At 36.3% G+C, this 9,751-nt stretch overlaps 1 protein-coding gene across 3 annotated transcripts in view; it reads left to right on the forward strand.

Annotated features, from left to right (window-relative positions):
- ABHD2 (abhydrolase domain containing 2) overlaps positions 1 to 7,727 on the forward strand; it is a 112,547-nt gene extending 104,820 nt beyond the window's left edge. For all 3 annotated transcript variants that reach the window (XM_003755527.4, XM_012542481.3, XM_012542485.3), the window contains 3 exons: positions 1,289 to 1,358; positions 2,913 to 2,997; positions 7,211 to 7,727. In XM_003755527.4, the coding sequence (XP_003755575.1) occupies positions 1,289 to 1,358; positions 2,913 to 2,997; positions 7,211 to 7,407 (352 nt within the window). In that variant the 3' untranslated portion in view covers positions 7,408 to 7,727. The remainder of the gene's footprint in view (positions 1 to 1,288; positions 1,359 to 2,912; positions 2,998 to 7,210) is intronic.
- The last annotated feature ends 2,024 nt before the right edge of the window (positions 7,728 to 9,751 follow it).

A 9,751-nucleotide genomic window follows, 5' to 3' on the forward strand; every position in this document is an offset into this window, starting at 1 on the left:
GTTGAAGGTCAGGGCTTCTTGTTATGATGTTCTTCCTGTAGCATTTTATATTTTTGTTAAAAAGCAGTTAATCCTATGATGATTTACTTGGAAATTCTAACAATCAACAGAGATGCTAATTGAGACAATTAATAATTTCAGCAAAGTTGCCAGCTACCAAATAAACCTTTAAAAATCCAGAGAATTTCTTTATAAATAACAGAATCCAAAAAGCAGTAATAGAAAGGGAAACCAGTTCCATTCCAGATATCTGCAAAATGTATAAAGTATCTGGAGATCAATGCATACAAAATACTTATATATATATACATATATATGTGTTTATATATATACACATATATATGTATATGTGAGTATATGTGTTTATGTGTGTGTGTGTATTCGTTTTTAAAATTTTCCTTAGAGAAATAAAGAGCAACTTAAATAGCTGGAAGAATATTCAGTGTTTGTGACTAGGCCATACCAATGTAATAAAAATGATATTACCTCATTTAATTTATACTTTTAATATTATGCCAATCAAATCATCAAAGATACTTTATAGGACTCTATAAAAATATAATAACAAAATCCATTTGGAAAAATATCTAGGGAAATGATGAAAAAGAGGTAAGGATAAAGGGGTAATAGGAGTCCTAGATCTCAAACTTTTATTATGAAGCAGCAGTTATCAAAGCCATCTGTTATTGGTTTAAAAAAAATTAGAGAAATATATCAATGGAACATACTAAACCTGGGAGAATCAGAAATGGTACCTTGATATATCAGAAAACTAATTACTTAGGAAAGAATTGACCGTTTGATAATAATTTTTTAAATGTACTAGGGAAACTAAAAAAAACAGGCTGGTAAAAATTAGGCTTAGATGAACTTCTTATACCATATTCCATAATATATTTTTATGATTAAATATAATACTATTTTTAAAATTAGAAGAAAAAGTAGTCTATCCCTAATTATTGCCTCCTGGGTAAACAGGAAGAACTTAACATACATGTCCACTTCCTGTTCCCTAGTTTATGTCATCCCGTCCTATAGCAATATAGATGCAAAGACTGTCCTTTGCTGGAAAGACCTCTGTTGCAAAAAATGTATTGACTCTGGATTTCCTAGCCTCTTAGCTTAATGCCAACCTGGGCTCAAATAGTTAGTCTTTTTTGATATTGTAGAAAGATGTTAGCTCCTGTAGATAAATGTGGAAATTAGAAGAAAGATAAAACAGACCAGCATTGGGGCTTGAAGGAAAGTATCTATTTCTTATATTTTTTCCTCCTTTGGTATATCTTAGGAAGTTCCATGGCTATAATTCCCTAAAAGAATACTATGAAGAAGAAAGCTGCATGAGATATCTGCATGGGGTGAGTGAATGACTAGAATTGACTATAAATAATAAGACTATTTTTTTGTCCCCAAACCTAAAAATCTTAGACTTGGAGTTAGAAAAAACCTTGTATCCCACGTAATCTAACCTCCTGGGCACCCTAAAAAGCCCTCCTTACATGATTTCTGATTATGAGCATCCAGATTCTTCTGGAATACTTCTAATGATGCAACACTTGCTGCCTCACAAGGCAAGCCACTCACTTTATCACTGGTACATGCAAATTGTTCAAAAGTTCTTTCATATATTGCACTGACAACTGCTTTCCTCCTAGCTTTGATCACAAATCAGTAGGGAGAAGGAACTTCAGAGGTGACTTAATCCAACCCTCTTGTGTTACAAATGAAAAAACTGAATCCCATAATCGTTAGTCATCTTGCCCAAGGATACACGAGTACTATGTGACAGATCCAAGATTTGAACCCAGGTCCTCTGGCTCTAAATATAAGCAATCCTTGCACTAGCCTGTGCTGCTTAGTTTTCTACCTTCTAAAATTATATGGAAGAACTCTACCTCTACTATAGGAAAGCCCTTCAGATATTTTAAAACACTTATCATGTCCTCTAAGTTTTCTCCTTTGCCTCATTTCATTGATCTGTTCCTCATAAGATGATTTACAAATTCCTCATCATCCTGGACCAATTTCCAAATGATATCTCTTTTAAAATGTATTACCCAGAATTAAACACAGGACCCCAGATATATTTAGGTAACACAGTTATAATGACATTATATAATCTTGACATTATATGCAGGAGTTTTTAACCTGAGGTCCAGAGACCTCAGGGTAGGTGGGGTGTCTGGATAGATATGAAGAAAGTTTTTGAAAAAAAATATATATTTATTTCAGTATAATTGGTTTCCTTTGTAGTTGGTCCTATGTATTTTTTATGCACCTAAAAACATCACTTTTAGAAGGGGTCTATGATTTTACCAAATTGCCTATAACATAGAAAGAGTAAAGAACCCTAGCTTTTGAATGCAAACTAACGATGCATTAGTTTTCTTAATAGCCACGTGACCTCATTGGCTAATAATAGCTTTTTAAAAACTTAAACCCAATCTTTTTTCATATCAACCTACTTCCAGTATAAGCCCATGTTTTTGTTTTGGTTTGGTTTGTAACTGAAATGGAAGCCTTGATTTTTAAAAGGAATAGAAAAGAATTGTTTATGAAACTGAACTTCTATTAAATAAGAGTTTGTTTTTTGAAAGTATATGTTAAATTTGTCTCGTGTTTTGCAGCCCCCAAAGTATTTTTGTAGTAGAATGAATATATTGACTGTATTACCTCCAGCTAGCATTATTAACAAGTTTGGCCAAGGTCACTCCCAATCTGTTTATCAACCTGATCCTACTAGAAGTTTATCATTCATATATTGTTGACATGGTGTTTGTACGGGCCAGGTATTTGTCCTTGTTCATTCTCTTTAGAAAGGGTTGCACAGTGAGTTTTAGGGCTTAGTCACTCAAGAGGAATGATGGTAGTACATAGAGACAGCAGCTTTAATTTTATTTTTCCTTGTACAGATTTATGTTCCACTCATGCTGGTTAATGCTGCTGATGACCCCTTGGTGCATGATAGTCTTTTAACAATTCCCAAAGCCCTTTCAGGTAAGTGATTTTTTTTTTTCTTGTTGATCCTTTTTTGCACTAATCCTGACATAATAAATACTGTCATCTTCCTCATGAAGTTAGCTCCTGGAAATAACTTTTATACGGGGAGGCTTTTCTCACCACCAGGCTTTTATCCAACAAGATTCTATTCATTTTCAAAGAATCTCTGATAATGTTGCCACCTGAACACTTAAATAAGAAATGTTCTGATTTTCCTGTCCTATTGCAAAAGGTCAGAACTATTAGCCAGGAACTTTTGCTGCTCTCACCAGTGCTATGTGAAATTGCTCTGGCAGATCATGATTCTTGTAAACTGAGAAAGGTGGCTTTGGGAAGGAAAGTATTCAGAACCACAGCTTCACAAGAAGAATAAGATATAAAATATAAAGTCATCGCTGTTGATGGTGACTCCAGCTGTTCTGGGGACTAAAACCAAGCAACTGCAAGAATAAAAATACTGCCCAGTGGACGGTAGTTTATTTAGTTTGAGGTTGATGTGACCTCATCCCACACTTACCAAGAAATAGAGGACAAAGAAGAAAGCTGAGGAATGAGAGGAAGAAATGTGGGAAGAACAAACTGGGCCATTTTAGACCCCAGGACATAAACCATAAGAGAGGGAACATTATGAGGACAAAGTTTTCATTTTTGTGAATAATAACATTTTTAGTTTAATTGGGTAGAACAAAACAGAAAGCGTTTATTAGGCACTAAGTCAAAGCCTTTGAAATCTAGAAAGTAGAAGAAATGGGTAATCTAGAGGCTAGATGTTAGGCAATGAAAAGCTTTCATGATGAAAAAGAAATAGTCTTATGATTTCTTATATTTGAATATAACCTACCTCTGTCATTTACTACCACTACTAACATTGGGCAAATCACTTAACCTGTGATTTTTCTTTATCTGTAAAATGAAAAGCCTGGACTAAATTAATTCATCAACTAGTATTTTTTTGACATTTACAAAAAAATAAAAATTAAAAAGGTACAAATGGTTCCTGCTTTCAAAGAGCACATATTCTAATGGAGTAACTTGTAAATAACTAAAAATGTACAAGATATAGAAAGTACCTGGGATGAAATCTCAGAGGGAAAGGCATTAGCAGGTGGGGGAACTGGGAAAAGTGTCCTGCAGAAGTGAGATTTTAGACCATTTTAGCTCAAATGTAGAGTACATAGAAGGAACAAAACTTAAGAAGATTGAAAAGTAGGAAGGGATCTGGTAAGAAAGCTTTAAATGCCGGACAGAGGAGTTTATGACTCTGGAAATCATAGGGATCTATTGGGAGTGTATTGAGTAGAAAAAAATCATTGGAGTGGATAGCTGAGTGGAGAATGGTTTGGAGTACAGAGAAAATTGATGCAGAGAGAATAGTTAAAAGACTATTGCACTAGTCAAGGTGAGAGATCGGAGGGAGCCTGAACTAGCCCAGGGGCTGTGTGAATAGAGAGAAGGAAACATATACCAGAAATGTTTTGCAAAGAGAAATGACATGATTTGACAACAAAATGGATATGTGGAGTAAGAGTAAGGCATCAAGGTGAACAGGAGAACGGTAGTGCTTCAAATAGTACTAGGGAGATTGGAAAGAAGAAGTATGTTTGAAAAGAAAGTTAAGTTCCATTTTAGAAATGTTGAGTTTAAAATGCTGAGAGTCTAGACATATCCAGTTCAATATGTCCAAAAGGCATTTGGTGATATTGGGCAAGTACTCAAGAGAGAAATTAGAATTGAATGTATAGATCTAGGAACCAATTATATGAGAGTTTATGAGATCACCAATTGAGATAAAATAGAGAGAAAAAAGAAAATGGCCTGGATCAAAGCCTTAGGGGGACACTCACAGTTAGTGAGCATGGCCTAGATAAAAGATCCTATTGAAAAGGTAGAATAAGAACCAGGAGAAAGCACTTTGACAAAAACCTAGCTAGGAAATAATATCCAAGAGGAGAAAGTAGACAATAAATACTGCAGAGAGGTCTACAAGGATAAGATTATTATTTTTGGTAATTAAGGGATTACTGGTAACTTTCATTTAAATTTCATTTAAATGATGTAGTCAAAGGGTTAAGAGATGGAGAAGAGAGGAAGTAAAATGGAAGAACCTTGTATAGATGGATTTTCAAGGAGTAACTGAGAAGGGGAGGAGATATATAGAATGATAGATTACCAGGAATAAGAAATAATGAATAAATGAACCATTTATTAAGTATTCATAGGCTTTTAGTACTCACAGGCTAAATTTGAGGATTTTTAAGGTTGGAGAAACATGGGCATGTTTGTAGAGAGATAGAAAGGAAATAATAGGGAAAGATTGGAAATCATAAAGATAATAGAGGGGACAATATTTTGGAGAAAACAAAAGGAGATAAGTTCAAAGAGATAGAGGAATTGGCTTTGATAAGAGAAAAAGTCATCTCTCCTAAAGGCAGAAATAGTGGGAGAGAAATATTTGAGCAATGTGAGATGAGAAGATATGAAGGAGCTCTTGACAAATAGTCGAAGTGAGAAGATTCGGAACAGTTGATGTAGACAATGAGATAGTGAATCAGTGAAAGTTAAAAATCAGTAGTATCAATGAGGGCCTCGCTGAGGCCTATAACAAACCCAGTGAGTACTATATTCTGTTTACTTCAATTCTATTCTAGCATGTGAATAGGAGCAGAGGATTCAAGTGGTGGGGAAAGTTTGGGGTTGGATTTGGCAAGGCACATGATAAATGATCAGATGACAGAGTGGAAAAGATAATGCAGAGTTGGATTCACCAGGGGGTCAAGATAGGGAAAGGAGGAGAGGATATTCACTTCAGAAATGGTGAAGAGAATGAGGTTACATTAAGGATAAAGACATAATTAGGGTTTTGTAAACATAGGGAAAGATTGGAAACTAAAAGATAAGTCATATAAAGGAATTTTAGATTTTGTAGAAATGGTACATTTGTGAGTAATGACAAACTTTTTAACTGAGGTGGAGTAAAGTGGTCATTAGAAATGGTAGATTGAGGAACTGGAAAGTTAAGAGAATTTTAGTGAGAATAAATATTTATTCTGAAATCCTCTCCTGAGGACAGTGAACTCATTGAGGAAACAAAAAGAATGTCTTAGGTAGTTTAATAAGAGCTACCAAGATCTGGATTTGATGATAAATTTGGAAATCATAAATCTCAGAGGAAAAGAGATTGCTGAGTAATGATGGTAAAAGGTGAGTCTGGAAGTGACAGTGGGGAGCAAGGAGAGTTCCAACTCTCCTCTTGCAACCAGTGAGACAGAGAGTAAGAAAGAAAATGTAACCTAGTACTGGAAAGGCAGGCCAAATATAACCTTCTAGAGGAGATTAGATCTCAGTGAGGACCAAAAGATAGAAATCTGTTAAATCTGTCACTAAAAAAACCTGAAATTGGATCTTGGGGGGTTGGCTATGAGGGTAAGGGAGCAGGCAGTTGGGATGAGAAATAAGATCCATACATGGCAGCTGGAGTTTCAGAATCATTGGGATAGGACATGATGTATAAAAGGATAGTTATGTTAACCATTGAGAGAGGTCCATTGAGGGTGGCAGTTGAATAGACTGTTCAAGGGACTGTTCTCCCTTGAGTGCCAACCTTATAGCTGGTGAGGATGAGAATGATGATGGGGAGGAAAGGGGATATGAACTGAGAAATTTTAGAAGCTTTGCCTCATAGCAGACAGGAGCTAGAAGAGGCATGAGAGTCTGGGGCTAGCCTGGGAGACTTTGGTAATTTCCAGCCCTAAACCTATGATACTTTTTTCCTAATTAATATTACTTCAACATCTCCAAGGATCTAATGATCAAGTAGGACACAGTCCCTTTTAAAACAAACGTCTAGATTTGTAAATAAGCCTTAGAAAAATATATAAAATAATCATCAAAAAGAACATGCCCATAAGTAGTAATATGTTTATTATCGTAAGCCAGGTACATTGAACTGTCAGCCTTTTGCATATTACACCTCTAAACCAAGTTAATATAAAAGCATATCAGCATCTTAGCCTCTGATGTTTCCCTTCTAATTTGAGAGACAGGGGTGATTTAAGTGGAAAATCAGTGCCACTATGCAGCATATTCTCTTAAACAATACGGTGCTACCAGTGAGTGAAATAGAGACCTATTATACAACTTCCTTTATTTGTAGCTAAAAAGAGCTGACTGGAGTCTGATCACTCACACAGATGCCTTTTTCCCTTTGCAGAGAAACGAGAGAATGTCATGTTTGTGCTGCCACTTCATGGAGGTCACTTGGGCTTCTTTGAGGGTGCTGTTCTTTTCCCAGAACCCTTGACCTGGATGGATAAGCTGGTGGTGCAGTATGCCAATGCCATTTGCCAATGGGAGCGTAACAAATCCCAGTGCTCAGACACAGAGCAAATGGATGTCGACATGGAGTGATGCCCTTACAGACTCAGAAGCACTCTAGTGGCCCTTCCTTCTGAAACTATTCATCTCTTCACCTGTTGCTTCAGGTTTTCATCCTTCTCAATAACCTGGGTATGTCAGCAGGGAAGCTTCCCACCAAGAGCACCTCTCGCCAAGGCAGATGGCTGTCCCCAGGATCTTCAGGCTATTTTTATGCTTAGGTTACTGGTTTTCTTTATTGCATTATTGGCCATGTTGATGAGTGGCAGGACTCTTGATCACCTGTCCGATTTCAGCATTTGGTTAAGCCAATTGTCATCTAATTTCCCTATTAAAAATGTATCTGAACGGCATCTTTGCTTTGCCAATCAAAAAAATCTTCCCAAGAATGTGGCAAGATGTATCCTAGAGTTTTGTGTCTATACTTTGTGCCGTTGTTTCAACTCTGAAAGGGCCTGTGGTTCCAAGCCAATACTTGGAGAGGGAGCTTGAAGCACTTAGCATGTGAATTTGGAGAATGTGAGCTCCATAAGCGGGGGGGGGGGGGGGGGGGGGGGGGGGGGGGGGGGGGAATCAGCTTCTATAATAAGCCAAGCTCCATATTTACAACACTTCCTAAAGGGTCTTTCTCCCTATTCAGCAAAGATTTTAGTTTAGAACTATCTTGTGTTTAGAATTTCTTACTGAAGTTTATAACCAGAGGTGTCTGTGTATCAGTGACTATGAGCTTTGGGCATAATGAAGGCACGTTGCCTTTTGTGCATTTATAGTAGAGGGTAATGGGTAGAAAACTTCTGCCATTATGACCTTGGGCAAGTCATTTAACTGCTGTTAGCCTCAGTTTCCTCATCTGTAAAATGAGAGTTGGACTATTTGATACCTGAAGGCCTGTCCAACTCTAAAATTATATAATGATTGATATTTGTCTAGACTTTGAGAGAACAGAATTCCAAATGACTTCCTGTTCTTTGAATTCTTGCCCTCATCAAACAAGAAGCCTTGAAATTATTTTTGCCTTTCTTTTATTTCCTCATTACTTATGTAAAGGATTTTCTTTAGCACTGAATTATGTGCTGTTTTTTTTTCTTTTAGCCCAGGTCTCCTTAACCCTAGTTCAGCAGTTTAAAAGTAGAATTTTAAGTTTAAAGTTAAACATCTCCATTTGAAAAGTAGTCTGTTTCAGAACATAATTTTTATTGAATCTCCTTTAATTATGTACTGTCAGATAGTCTTTTCTGATCTCAAGTCAAAAAATGTTGGTTGCGATTTGGGGTTTTATCTTTTTCCTGATCTGTTGGCACGTGTGTATCTAAAACATCCAGTGATTTCTATAATCTAAAGTTGCTAAAACCAGCAGTTGCTATATGGGATTGTACAGCACTCATAATGATATTACTAGGCATCCTTTTCAGTCTTTTACCTTCTTTAACTTCCTTGACTCCAGCAATAAGTAGAGGCTAAATTGGAAAGCTCAGCTGGGGAGAAGTACTCAGGCACTTTGAAGGCATTATTTTTATGTCCATTGACAGAAGGATACGTGTATTGCCCCAAGTGACTGATGATAATGACAATTTCTACCTGGAAGAAATTCTGTGTGACAATCATTAGATCACCATCTTATAAAAATGAACAACAACCAATATTGAAAAATATTGGAACTCCTTTGATCTCCATTTTGCTTTCTGATTATTTCCCTGTTCCATTTATTGTAAACTCTTTTCCAAGTTTTATTCTTTATTGCCTTTCCTATGACACTCTTTTAGCACCAATTAGCACTTTAAAATATTAGCCTTTATTTGGCAATTAGCCACTTTGGTTGTGGTGAAAAAATTCTGTCCCCCAAACTCCCTTCCCGACTCACAACTAAAATCTAAAACATAGACTTCCTGTTACTGGCATCACTTCTCTGAACTTAGATTAGTTAAAGCAAGCAATAATTTTATAACCATTGAATTACTGTATCAAAAATGGTAGACTCCTTTTTGTTTGCCTTTGGCCATTTCCTGGCCTATTCTAATAACTGGCACATATGCATATGCTGCTACATTCAGTAGGGAAAAAAGGATCAGATCACCATTATCCTATACATAAAAAACAAAGGTAGGGAAAAGGTCCAGTCATGTCTTTTTTCCATGATCATTTGTTTCCTGGTGACTGCTTAGCAATATCATTAATTGCTTTTGTTGGGAAAGAATCACATCTATCTTTCAGCCTTTGTAATTATATAGCAAGAATTTAACATGCAACATCTTGTGGACAACTTCCCAGCTGCATTCTTTTGTGAAGTGTAAACTGATGGTGGCATTTACATTCCATTTTGGCCCAAGTGGAATCAACTGAAACCCTTTGTACGTATTCCAGTCTCTTCACCACAATG

Source organism: Sarcophilus harrisii, chromosome 2 (genome assembly GCF_902635505.1).
Source record: "Sarcophilus harrisii chromosome 2, mSarHar1.11, whole genome shotgun sequence".
In the NCBI taxonomy this organism is placed as follows: Eukaryota; Metazoa; Chordata; class Mammalia; order Dasyuromorphia; family Dasyuridae; genus Sarcophilus; species Sarcophilus harrisii.